Source organism: Leptinotarsa decemlineata, unplaced genomic scaffold, assembly GCF_025532065.1.
Source record: "Leptinotarsa decemlineata unplaced genomic scaffold, Ldec_3_MD MMD2_tig00026282_RagTag_RagTag, whole genome shotgun sequence".
In the NCBI taxonomy this organism is placed as follows: domain Eukaryota; kingdom Metazoa; phylum Arthropoda; class Insecta; order Coleoptera; family Chrysomelidae; genus Leptinotarsa; species Leptinotarsa decemlineata.
The window spans coordinates 22,627,315-22,641,970 of record NW_027412668.1 but is presented as its reverse complement, the minus strand read 5'-3'; the positions used below and the strand labels follow the sequence as shown (position 1 = coordinate 22,641,970).

At 35.7% G+C, this 14,656-nt stretch overlaps 1 protein-coding gene across 1 annotated transcript; it reads right to left on the bottom strand.

Moving 5' to 3' along the window:
- Positions 1-4: 4 nt before the first annotated feature.
- Positions 5-6,569, bottom strand: LOC141484746 (putative exonuclease GOR). Its single transcript, XM_074180072.1, has one exon. The coding sequence runs from the start codon at positions 4,155-4,157 to the stop codon at positions 2,793-2,795; it is 1,365 nt and encodes a 454-aa protein (XP_074036173.1). The 5' UTR covers positions 4,158-6,569; the 3' UTR covers positions 5-2,792.
- Positions 6,570-14,656: the final 8,087 nt, after the last annotated feature.

Genomic DNA, 14,656 nt, shown 5'->3' with positions numbered 1-14,656 from the left:
CACAGCTAGACATTGTTGGAGTGCCCATGTGTTGTGTATTGATGTTCGTTATGGGCTGAGAATGAATATTGTATTCTGAGAATTCGTGTTTATGTTATCTGACAGACACACTTCTGTGTGAAACATCAATTGGGGGAAGTCTTCATCATTAGCAACACAAAGCTGATTAAATAGTCTGTCATTTAAAGAGCTTCTTTGGATTTTATTGACTGCTTTGATGACCTATTGCAGTGATTGAAACAGCCATTCACTTAAATTTCTATCAACTAAAAAATGTAGTCGATGAATGACGCAATGTACGGCGATTACATCTGAAATTTAGTTTCTCAAGTACACAATAAAGCATTCATGACATCCTGTCAAAGCTGGAGCGCCATTCGTAGCAGTTGACATAATACTGTTCAAGGGAGTGTCTTTCTCATTAAAAAATTTTTTCAGTGTATCATATAGTTTAGCATATAATAGTTCTTGATATATTTTTTTGTCTTCAATAAATCGTGCATGAGACAGCAACAATGCTTCATTAGTTTGTAAAGTGGACGCATCGAGGTAAATTGAGAACGTACAAGTTTTCAGATGATTGCACAACGACTCTTCAATATTTTCAGCCATTTCATCAATTCGTGATTGCACAGAATTGTTGCTTAAAAGGATTTTATGGATAACATCTGCCGCCAGTTCATGTAGTACCGCAGTTATTACTTCTTTTATTGCCGGTAAAATTAACTCTTCTTCAGTGGTATGTAATTTACCTGTTCAAGCAATTAACAAAGAGATACTGTAAGAAGCTCGAAGTCCGTCATCGTCTTGCTTAGCAGCCGCTAAAAAAGTTATGATACACTTGCCTGAGCACTGTGATTCTTCTCCAACTTTTGAAAATAGGCAATATTTTTGTCTTTTCTATCTGGATGCCTTTCATTCGAATGATTCTGAAGGCTTCATCGTATGAAGATGGGTTCGCAGCATTTTCAATAAATTCGTATTTAATACATTCCGCGCTACATTGGTATGAAATAGTACGGATGGTGAGTGTATACCCATAGCACTTGGGCCACATGTGACCCATTGTGCATCCTCCCGAGGAGTTGTCATCCTAGGTCATCGTCCATCCTCTCCTTTCCAGGAAGGTGGACAGGTCACTAGGTGACATCTCTTTTATTTTGGCAGGTGTAGGCCAAGACTCGCCAAACACACACTCTCTTTGGCAACCTTGAGGTAGACACGGTGTCCTCCGCGAAGGTTTTGGAAGGTGCATCGACATTACTGTCGTTTTTGTTTCATTAATGTGTGTTCCTACGAGTAGCAAAGAAAGAGGTAGGCTGATTACAATGAGGTTTCGCCTTATTCCCCAAGGGGATCGTTCGTAACCTCATATCACCCTGTGGCCATTCAGCTGTCGGCACAATTCCTTACACCTTAGCTTAGGTAGGCTGGTCCACGGTGTCATATTTTGTTTAGACTTTTGGGGAGTTTTAGTCCCCCTCATCCTACTTATATCTGCCTTTGACCACAGGAGTTCGGCGACCCTGTCCGTAAGGCCACATTGGCTTCTCACACAGGGCCTCCATTCTCTTGGCCGTTCCCCTATCCGCCATTTGGAGATACGCCCGATAGGTAGCCCAACCCACGGAAAGAATCACCTTTTCCAACTTCCTAGGACTACGCAGTATGGAGAACAAGGTGAATGAGTGAGTGTTAGGTGAGTGACTTTCGCGCATTTCTCAGAATAGAAGATACGATGAAATTGAAATTTTTTAATTTCATACAAGCTCTACTTGGTGAGAAATTAATTTCACGAAAATGTTCAGTTCCTGGAAAACAAGTCGGATTTGACGGCCTTTAGTTGATATATTTTTTTTTCATAATACGTCAAAATTTTTTTGAGAATATTCAGATACTTTGATTGAACTGCCAACTGAAAAATATACATTATATTTATTTGAAAATTCAACGTAAATAACACTGAAAGATACTGAAATTGTAACAAGCCATAACTCTTCACCCTGAACAACTTTTCTGAATGATATTTTGACATATAATCAACAAAAATAATACAAACGTTGGAAAAACAAATATTCTGGTTATACAATACCTAAAAAGAAAACGGTTCTCACTTCACTGTCAAAACCAACTAACTCATTTTTCAAAAATCAATATATCTTCGTGAGAAATTTATTTTATGACAATTTCTGAATGAAACTTTTGGACCATCACACTTCTTTCATCAAAATATGGGTCCGACATGAATTTAGTAAACGAATGTACAATACCCTTCAATTTATTGATCAATAGTTTTTGGCGCTCAAGATTCATCAATTAAAGAATAAAAGAAACTTACTGTACTTCATTTTTGTGAAAAATGTGTATTATTCACACCAAAATTTTCCTCTGAAATTTTATTTCAAAGATGAAAATTCTCATTGCACAAAGCAACACTTCGATGAGAGAATGGTAAGTGCTGAGAGACGAAACAATGATATCAAATTTTATTTTTATTTCCAATGATAACAATTGCGAATTTATACTTATGATGTACTGTTTGGAACCTTTGGTGTAGTAATGAATATTACTGGAGTTTTTCCCAAACACCATTCATCTTAAAACAAAACAGTCCCAGGAAAGAAAATCTTTTTCACACGCCACAATTTAAACAGCTTCACTTCAGCTTCAATACACAATAAATAGTGAGAGAAAAAATAATGATATTTTTAGTTCGAATAATTATGAACATTGTAAATTTTTTATTGAAAGAAACAAAACTGAAAAATTAGAAACAGGAATGTTATGCAGCTTCAGAAACAAAAATCGTTTTTTACACGCCACAACATGAGATCCATGCATGCAGCGGCATCTTCGTAACTGTTATGACCTTCTGTACTGGACTGTATATTGCGATGTAGCACCGTTGATGCTAATTCTTTCAGCGCCTTTCGATAGGGAAGCCCCTTTTCGTGTCCAAACACAAGGGCGGTATCTACTATATTGTTATGTGCAATTTTCAGGGCTCGCAAATCATTCTCCAAGGAATGGCCAATTAAAATTGTGCTTGCTCCTATGAACTGCAATAGGTCATTTTGCACTTCGTGTATTCTTTTTGGGGCATTGATTTCCATATCCTGGGCCGTTATACCAGAAAAGCGAGTATTATAGTCTACAATATCATGATTCGGCTTCACATAAGAATCATAAACTAAGCCTCCATCCATACGGACAACGGTGACTTTTGTCAACTCCAATCCTCTCACTGTGTAACACATTTCACAGTCCAATGCATAAACTCCACTAGTTTCACCGACTTGAAAATCTTGCTTCCGTTTGGTTATTGCATATCCATAATAAGGATCTTCTATATCGTTATTTTCGAATCCATTCCATACATGAAGATGACTCTCCGTGCAACCCAAGGAACCAAATTTTTGATAGCAGCAATCGTGAATGAAGTATCTATAATTTTCATGCGATGGATTATTACATCGACGCCTTTTACCCCAATGGTGGTAACACTTCTCCTGCGTAATGTAGGCGTTTGCAGTCGTGAAAAATATTTTCTGGCACCTGCAGCATGTCCTCATCAAACATTTTTCTGTAGGCCTGAACTCCTGGGCATTGATATTTAATCTTCCTTCATGAACCGGAAAGCTAACGCTATGAGATTTTTTCCTTGTTGAACTACTTACTGGCTCGACTGGATACCCTAAACTCAATAATAAATTGGGAGAGATCACATAACTGAGAAGTAATAACTCAAACGTTCTCTCCGAAACGCCCAAAGCGATAAAACAAGGCGAAGGCTGTAACATTCTTGAAACTCTTCTGTGACCCGATACTGAATTAAGTTGAGCCACTTGATATGTTGAATTTTGTGGAATGTTCTCTCTTCGTCTTGAATTTATTCGTGGAGGTAATTGACAATAAGTGTCATTCCTGCGCAATATCCTATGACTACCAGAATAATCCTTTCTGTGGTAAGATCCGTTATGAAAATAATTTGTCACTTCTTGGTGTGATCCTAGAGGATCATATTTAGTAAAATAAAACTCATCACCGCTTCTTCCCTGTTCGATCCGGATACTATATGACCCGCACTGGCGGGATGGAGGCGGAACAATCGTGGTCGCCAGAAGGTTGTATTGTACCAGCTCTTCTATCTTACTCATTGTTATTCTCTGAAAATCTCTGCGTCCACTTCTTCCAGTCGACTGTCGCTGAACTGCAAAAAAGCTATAGGTCACTTTCGTCGGTAGTGTTTGACGTAATGGAATAAAATCACTCAGTGGTTACATATGATGCACTGTTTGGAACCTTTGGTGTAGTAATGAATATTACTGGAGTTTTTTCTTCCTCTTTGAAGATGATCACTTGGTGATCGAAACACGTGTCAAGGTGTTGAAAATAACGATTTGGTGTTGGGGAAAAAACTCCAGTAACATTAATGGGGACATGACGATGGAAATGGTTACATAATTGAGAAAAAATTATAGCCTTTCATTATAGATTTTTTGATTCTATCAACATGGCCCTCTTCGAAAGAAGAGACTTATACGACGAATAGAAAAACAACCCTCCTTGGCTATTTCGCAAGAATCAATAAAATAATGTTGTAAGGTCTATTGGGAAGCGACATCCAATCGCATAAAGATGCTAGATGAGAAATATACTAGATAGTTGAGTGATAGTAAGTCTCAGTTTGCCTCGCTAGGTAGCAAGGATCGATGTTTGTTACAGAAAAAGTGGAGCAGATCATTTTTACAGCTGCCAAGCCTTAGACCAATCAATTACAAACATGTGGCTCGCAGAAAGCGTTTCGCTAACCAATTTAGCATTATCAGGAGATGATCGAAACTCTCAGGCCAAATTGAAAAATCCAGACCATCGTGTGTTAGTCGTAACTCGAACTCAAAACAACAATTTTGAACTATGATTCGAATATAAATAAAATAAATATCATTGTACTCACCACTCTCCAAATTTCAGTATTGCAATATCACTAATCCCAATTTGTATCAAAAATATATATTATTTTCTGATCATTTTAATGAGATAAACACTTCGAATGAAGAAAGAAAACTTTATCACCCAAATGAAGAGCACATATAGAATGAAGAAGTATTACCGTCAACCTTTTAAATACTAGAATCATTGTGATTTCAAGTTACCTGTCGAATCTACCTGACAAAATTGCTTGTCGAATTGACCTAGCAATATAGGCAATACCTATATGAAATTTTCTCTAGAATCATTCACTAAAGTTTGTACCTCGAGTACCTGTACTAACTTTCATTAGTAGAAGTAGGTAGAATTTTTTATTGAAGATACGTAGAAATGAAATGAGCCTTCATATGGAAACTCGATGAATTTGTGAAATTTATCCATAAGTCCAAGTTGGGTTCATTTTTATATGTTTTTCTTTAGTCTCTTTCAAAAATAATGCATATGACTTGATAGTTTACATCTAGTTGCGATCTTATTTAAATGTGTACTTCACGAATACCGAAATGATTTGGGACTAGACTGATTAGGTGAGTTACTATAAAGACTAAATTCAATAAGAGTTTTTTTTATTGAAAAGAGTGTATTTATTTACACACGTAAGAAGTTATACCTACTTCGTTTTATTTTGTTTCTCGCTGTAATTTATTTAATTATTCATGTATTCCAAATATTTATTGAAATTTATTTTGATACTATTGTCATGTATGGGACAATCTTTCAAATTTTGAGATTATCTCATGAAAGAAACATTTAATTTAATATTTGGAATAATAATTGTTTTTTTCCAGACACTTGCTATTTTTATCTATTATTGATTCATTGAGTCATTTTTACACTCATCACATATTAAATAACAATGTTAACATTTATTATAGTTTATTGTGAAAAAATGATACATACCTTCAACTAACCTCAAATTCTACAAACTTACTCAAAGTAATATGCAAAAACCACTTTTATCACTTATAATCACAGTAAATTCTCTTTCAATCAAAAACTTGTTGATAAATATCAGCCACCACGATAAAAAAATATTTATACCTATATATATATTTCATTTGGACTGATACAAAACACGTGTAGTAGGTTCAAAAACACTTGAATAAATTTCGTGAATACAGTTGCCAGTCTTTATTTTCTCTGTTGGTTACTTTTTTGAAAAACCAAAATATTAAATGGCTAAGTTCAGTTACTTCCTCTCCCATCGCGACACTGGACGCTCTATGCCAGTAACGGCCGTTCTCAAAGATAGCATGTGGATGTCGTGGTTGGAAAGAAGTAAATTTTTATGATGCGTGCGCACACTGTCACGAACCTGAAGTTAGCTTCTTCTTTAATTTATATGGCCGTTGCTTCTCAATCGAACGCATTTGGCCAGACTCCTCCTTTTCATAGTGAACAGAAGCACGTTTCCTTAATCTAAAGTTATTTTGTTCTCAAGGTCCTAATCATGTTAAAGATTGTCTCTTGAATAAGGTGTTTCTGCTAGTGGATATTGATGATTTTTATCATTTCTTTTATGATTTAAATTAATATAATCAACTATTTATAATTCTTTTCTCATATTTCAAGTATTTCTCGATGTCAATTTTTATTATTTAGATAAGTCATGGATTTTCATCAAGTATTACATAATACTATCACATATATCACTATATTTTAAATTCTTTTGAAGTACCTATAGCAAAAAAGATACGATTACAAAACTTCAAACCATAAAATAACAATTGTCCTCAAACTACAACCGACGGGGTTGATTGTAGCTGAAATTAGATGTTTGTAGTTTCTATTAAACACATCAGAAATTAATGAAATAAAATCAAGTATTTTTCATCTGAACTAACCTAACATAATCTATTCTAACCAAAATATGTTACCTGAAATCTGAAGTGAAAAATGATGTATTTTGAAATGCTTCATTTGAAAGAAAGCATCTACCCTCAACATCTGACCTGACTTCCGAATTCAAAAACGAACTCATGCTAGATGTTCAGAATTAAGAATTATTTCAACATACTAACATGAGTTCGTTTTCGAATTCAGAAGTCAGGTTAGATGTTGAGGGTAGATGTTTTTTTTCCAAATGAAGCATTCTAAAATACGTTAGTTTTCACTTCAGATTTCATATGTTGATTAGGATAGGTTATGTTAGTATTTCATCAGTTCGGACTTCCATTGTCTAATATAATATAAATTGATTTGAAGTCCCTGAAAAAAATAAAAAGATTAACCGAAAATAACAATTTTATTAAAACAAAAAACTGAAATTACAAGGAAATAACATACCAGCTACAACCAGAAAATAAAAAATTGAAATATTAATGAAAGCTGAAAATTAAAAAATACTATTAACAAAAATGATAAATAGAAATTAAAATATTCCAAACCAAATTACGTTTCGATTGTTAGTATCCACAATCGTCTTTGGGTGATAACTTAACCTTGATAAAATTGTTATTTTCGTTTGATCTTTTTATATTTTTCAGGGATTTCAAATCAATTTATATTATATTAGACAATGGAAGTCCCAACTGATGAAATACACCACGAAACATTGTCAACCACCTTCAAACAAAGGTTATGTTAGGTTAGTTCAGTTGAAAAATACTCGATTTCATTTCATTCATTTTGTATGTGTTTAATGGTAACTACAAACTTCTAATTTCAGCTACGATCAACTCCATCCTTTGTTGTCTGAGGACAATTGTTATTTTATGATTTGAAGCCTTGTTATAGTAGTTTGTTTGCTATACTTCAAAAGAATATAACATAAATTGATATTGTGTTGTTACTACAATAAACTACAATCAATTTAGAACCTATTTCGAAACTTTTTAGCGCATTATTACTTTTATTTCGTAGTTTGAATAATATCAATAGTGATTTCTCAGTAACCGATAAAACTATTTATTGGTATCGTTTGTAGGTAAAGTAGGCTGAAAAGAAGCGGGTTCCAGCGTGAAGGAGCTCTTTCTTTCTTATGATTTCAATTGTAGGTATCTCATTGCTTTTGTAACAGTCGTATATTGTTTTTTCAATGATCTAATTACATGAACATCTGAAGGTTTTGGTATTCCCGTATCACATGGCGTCTTGCGTTCATAAGATTTGTTTTTGACTATTTTACGTACAGTTAAGAAAGGAATTTCGGTCAAATCTGATGTTGCTTGTAATAGTTTGTTTCCCTCGAAGCCAAACTTGAGATGTAGACTCTTATATATATATATATATATATATATATATATATATATATATATATATATATATATATATATATATATAAATATATATATATATATATATATATATATATATATATATATATATATATATATATATATATATATATATATATATATATATATATATATATATATATATATATAAGATTTTGAAATTCCGAATGATTGCGATGCCTGGAAAAAATTGTTTTTTGCGATTTTCAGGAAAACGGTGAACTTTATCATGAAATAACTTCGGATAAAAATTGTAGACCATGAAATTTTCTACAAAAAATGTATCACTACTTCTTTCCTTAGAGCCCAACTGATTTGAGCATGCTTATCAGAAGAGCACCAAGCGACATCTGTATATTTCCGAGAAAACCGGTTCTAAAGTTGAAACATTGTAGACACTTAATTACCTTCAAATAACAACATTTATTTATGATTGATGTGAATAATTCAATTTACTAATTTCTGAAAAAATGGGTTTCAAGGTACGACTTTTTATATAATTTTGAGACTTTTGCCGCTTAGTTCCCTTCTTATAAATACGAATAAATCCATTTCACACTAAGAAAGATGTCAGTCAATGGTTTTTGTCGGCAAAGCTTCATTATTTTTATTTAATAATCGCTAGTATAAATCCTTGGAATCAACTTTATTGCTTTTTTAATAAACGAAAAATCTGAATCATTTGGTAGAGAGTTGTGGCCCGGAACTAGATACTTGAAATAAACCGTTTCTAAAGTTTGTTGATGAAAGAAAACATATTGACCTGCGAATACAACCCCAGACAAGTGCAAAAGTGAAAATATAGTGCATTCCTTCATGAACGAAACTAACCGATAGTATAATTAGAGAGTGAACAATGATCAGAAGATAACCTTGTCACAAGGAGGAGGAGTCTAAGCGACATTGCTACTCGTTTCCTTGAATATCTAATTGGAACCAGGCGTTTAGGCCCTTTCTGATTCATTTCGTATCTGCAATAATCCACTTAGTTCCCAGTGCACGGTCATTTTTCAAGCGTTAATACATATCTGACGCTTGGTTCTGTTCAGAAACATGACCTGAGACACCGTATAGAAGTAAACAAAAGTGAATTCACTCCCGGTCGGTTTATTTGATATTTCGGGTCGAGATTTCATTTTTTGCTGGCATGTGGCGGGGCAGGAGGGTGAAGGCTGAGAGCTATCGTGCACCTCTGCACGAGATTCAATCAAAAAATATGTGACCATGATCTGACTTCATCATTGCTACGAGGAGCTCACAATAAATATCTCATATGATTGTGAACTGTTCAGGAATTGATGAAAAATAAGACAAGGTGGTGAAATAAACGTATATTTTGTAAAGTAAAATTATACAATTGAGTTAAAAATTTATGCTAATCTATTCTAAAGGTTTTTCAGAATGATGAATTTTTTATTTTTTTTAACATTTGTTTTCAAATTTTTATTGGCAAACTTCAAAGTATATTAAATTCTTACCCTTGTGAAAAGGGCGCCCAGGAAAATTATCAAAAGGGTGAGAAATGTTGATTTTTGAAAACATTGTTTTGAACTGGTTGCCTATGCAATCCGTGGCAAATAAATTATAAAAATGGTAAGGAAATTCTGTCTCTAGATGAATGATATTTTGTAAAAATGAATCTGGAGGCATATATAAATTTTCAAACTGTTTGGTTTCTATATCATTGTATGCCTTGAAATAACTATATACATTTGTTTCATTCAGTGTGATACTAGTGGCAAAATTTGTACCTACATGTGAAGTACATGAATGTTTTCCTGAACTATGTTTTCTCAAAGTTGAAGAAATGCCGAAATTGTTATCTACCACCCCTCAATGATTCTCATTTGTCAAAACGAGTTTTTTCCTTTTTAAGATATCATATTTAATTTGCTGAAAATACTTATTTACGATCCTTTCAGGAAATCAATTTGTTTTGATGTTCCGAAAAAAACGTTTGTTGTAATGTTTGACGTCGTCAAATCGATTTGAATTCAAAATATGAAACACTTCATATATTTTTTCAATGAATGTATCCGTCCCTATTGCTGCTGATGGTATCTGATTGAAACTGGCATAAGTATTCATCGCTGAAGCTACTGAATGACTGAAAACTTGACTGGCTAATTCAACCTTTATCCTTTGAAAATTAGTTGAAAATGAATGAGAATCAGTAAATTTGGGTACTGATCTATATTGCTTTTCCTTATCCAAGTTGTAAAGTTGTCCAAGATGAATTCATTCGTTGTAAATTCATCAAATTTCAAAAGGTCATCGAAAAAATGGTTTCTGCTACATTTCAGCAGATGAGAAGTATCAAAAAAGTACAATATTTTTTTCTTATCAACAAATGAATGTAGCTGCTCTACAAGTGCATAAAAATTAAAACCTAAATCTGAAATGATACCCCTAACTCTTAATTCAATTTTTGATAACAGTTTTAATCAGAATACTTTTTATATCCAGTATTTATGTGAATGAATCGGTAAAATTGTATGTAACAGCTGGCTCCAAAAAAGGTTATTTGAATATACATTTGATACTTTGGTTTTGCAGATATTACAGTGGAAGTAATATTTTTCCTACAGATACATACCAGCCAAATAAAATAATGTGGTTCAACAATTATTTTCCTACGTGGATTTCTAGTGGAACTCCGATTGTCATTTCATATCATTACTTGTGAGGCCTATACTATTCCTAAAGTTTAATTTCATTTGAATTGAAGGGGTTATATTTTTAGGAGTGATTAATTTTTGGGAAAAGAAAGTTTTTGGCTTTCTACTACTCCATCTTGATACAAAAAAAAGGAATGAGGGAATCTTCCAAAGGGAGGAAGGAAGTAATCAATTTGAGAATAAGTAACTCTATACATGGATGTGTAGATCATGTGCATGATATCTGATTTTTATTCCACAACGAATGTTTGAAATACAAACTGAGTAGAGAAAAGTATCTTCTATATAATTCAGTGTTCATATAGAAGTATTTGTTTCGAAAGAATTTTTTTCTTTCGTTTAATTCAATGTTTATATGAAAGTAGCTGTTTCAGAAGGACTTTCTTTCAGTTTATGTCTGAAAGTTACTTCTTTGCATGATCTACACATCCATGTATAGAGTTACTTATTTTTCAAATTGATTACTTCCTTCCTTTCTTTGGAATATTCCATCATCCTTTTTTGTGTCAAGATGGAGTAGTAGAAAGCCAAAAACTTTCTTTCCCCAAAAATTTAATTTCATCAAATTACTTTCATAAAAAAATCTGCATATATATGGTCTATAACAATTTATTCCTTCATTCCTTCAATCTCACATAATAAATAATAGAAAAACATATCTTTTTTCGTCAATTGAAAATCGAAAAAAATTAATACCGACATCACTCTGCAAATTACAGCAACACACATCGCGACACTTGTTCATTTTGAAACTAGAAACAAATATTTCACAAATACAAAATCACCACTTACAACGACTCACTCTGTAATAATATTCCATGCCTCAATTTGGCTCGCTTGGTAAACGCCTCAGATTCAGTCGGTTGCGCTATAGTTCAGCCGTGCATAAAATTCGAGGTGGGGAATCTTGACCCAAATATGGCGAAAAGTGAACTTACTTGTGTTTACTTCCATACGGTGCTCGAGAGTACTTATTTGTCGTATAGTATCTGTATCTGTAGAGTAGGGAGGGTGAGTGTAAGCCCACGCACTTAGGCCACATGTGACCCATTGTACATCCTCCCGAGGAGTTGTCCTCCTAGGTCGTCGTCCATCCTGTCCTTTCCAGGAAGGTGGACAGGTCGCTGGGAGACATCTCCTTTATATCGGCAGGTGTAGGCCAAGACTCGCCGAACACACACTCTCTTATTGACGATAACTCCGGGCACTCGCACAGGACATGCCTGACAGTCTCATCTTCCTGTTCACACATCCTGCATAGAGGTGTGTCCACTAGCCCCATATTATGTAGGTGTTTCCTTAGCTGACAGTGGCCAGTCAGAAATCCTACTGTAAGGCGTAGATTTTTCCTGGTCATCGCCAGATATTTCTTCGGCGCCAGCTTCCCAGGGTCGCCCAAGGTGATCCTGGCAAGATTACATCCTTTGATTTCATCCCATCTCTTTAGAGATTGAGCATGGGTGTAACTTTTGACTAGTTCCGCAATTGTCGAAGTCATCAGGCCGTGGGTGCCACTTGGTCCTAAAATTCTTAGTCCAGCCGCTTCCTTGGCTAAAGAGTCGGCAATGCGATTACCTTTACTCCTGTTGTGCCCTTTAACCCACCTCAGGATAATGTTATTATCTATCGAGGCTTTGGCTAAATCTTCGTGGCACTCTAGTGCTAGCCCTGAAGTAACACGGTGTCTGTTCAAGGCTAATAGTGCTTGTCTGCTATCAGTGCAGATTGTAATGTTTTTGCCAGAAATTCTTTTCTTGGTTATTTCTTTTGTGGCGATTGAGATACCAGCCAGTTCTGTTTGGACCACGCTGGTATTTCTTCCCATTCCCCACTTAATCCTTAGGCTTAGTGATCTGGAGTACACTCCACATCCTGAGCCTTCTTTGGTTTTTGAGCCATCTGTATAAATCCGTATTGCATTTGTAACATCTGACTCTGTGTTCTGCTTGATTTGTATTTTGTAGGTTTTATTAAACACAAACCTGGGTTCAATTGCATCACTTGTTGCCTGCAGCAGAGGTTGCGCAGTAAGCGCTTTCTGCCACAGGCCCAACCTCAATCGACCCATTCCTACTTCTAGGTTTACACCAGCCGTGTGCAATCGTACCATGGCCATTAACGCAACCTCCTTAACGTACAGGTCCAGAGGGGTCAGACCCGTGATTAATTCCATTGCCGCGGTTGGTGTTGTTCTCATGGCTCCTGTGATGTTTAAACAAGCCAGTCGCTGTATTTGGTATAATTTTTGGATGGCCGTTGCTTGTAGAACTTTAGGTCCCCATGCAATGGCTCCATACGTTAACATAGGTCTTATTATTGCAGTGTAGATCCAGGCGACTACACGGGGTGAAAGACCCCATGCGCGTCCCACTGTCCTCCGACATTGCTCATAAGCCACGTATGCTCTTTTTGCTCTACTCTGTAGATGAGAGTTCCATGTTAGCTTCTTGTCGAGGATAATACCAAGGTATTTCACCTCTTCAGAGAAGTTTAGTTGGCTTTTGAAGATTTCAGGAGGTTTTAAGCTCGTTAAACTTCTTTTCCTGGTGAAAAGGACCATCTCAGTCTTCTTGGGATTGATCGACAGTGAGTGTTCCTTACACCATGTTTCTATCAATTTGAGCCCATCCTGCGCTCTATCGCACAGTGTGTTTACAAATTTGCCGGTCTGCAAGATAACTATGTCATCTGCGTATGCAATTGTGTAGAATCCATTTTTGTTAAGGTGATTAATTAGGGTATCCAGAACTATGTTCCAGAGAAGGGGTGATAAGACCCCTCCCTGTGGACATCCCCTCATGACCAGTCCTTTTACTGTGATGTCTTCTACATTAATACTTATTGCTCTGCTAGAGAGCATCTGGAGTATCCATTCTCCTACTACCAGGGGTACATTCCTGGAGTGTAGTTGCTGGGTAATTGTTGGAAAGGTTGTTTTATCAAACGCTCCCTCAATATCTATGAATATACCTAGGGTGGATTCTTTGTTATCCAATGATCTCTCGATTCTGCCAACCACATGGTGAAGGGCCGAATCAGTAGACCTTCCCGGGGTATATGCATGCTGATTTGGATGAAGTGGGTTGTTAACAAGTACTTCATCTCTTATATACCGCTCACATAGTCTCTCCATGGTTTTTAAGAAAAACGATGTGAGACTAATTGGTCGGAATGCTTTTGGTAGGGTGTAGTCCATCCTACCTGGTTTGGGTATAAATACTACTCTTACTTCTCTCCACTTACTGGGAATATACCTCAGAGCTAGAGAGGCTCTGAATATTCCAACCAGGTGTGGCATAAGAGTGTCCAGTCCCCACTGAAGTAGGGCTGGTCTTATACCGTCAGGCCCTGGTGACTTGAGGGGGAAAAGCTCGATATAGCCCATCTTATTTTGTCCTCATCAATTACTGTACTAGCATATTGCCAGTCATATTGTGAGGGTGTTATTGGTACATCCGTCCAGTTCGCCGTTCCAGGAAAGACAGAACCTGGGAAGTGAGTTTCCATAAGAATCTCAGCACTCTCCCGGAGGTTGGCGGCTTTGTCGCCATTTTCCCTCGTCAGGATGCCGATAGTCTTATGGTGGTCATTTGAGAGTGCCTTCTGTAGCCTAGAAGCTAGTGGAAAGTCTTCGACTGCCTCACAATAGGCTCTCCAGGCTTCTCTTTGTTTTCGTCTGCAGACTTTTTTGAACTCTCTGAGGTTGGCTTGATATATAACCCAGTCCTCTTCGAGTCTTGTACGTTTTGC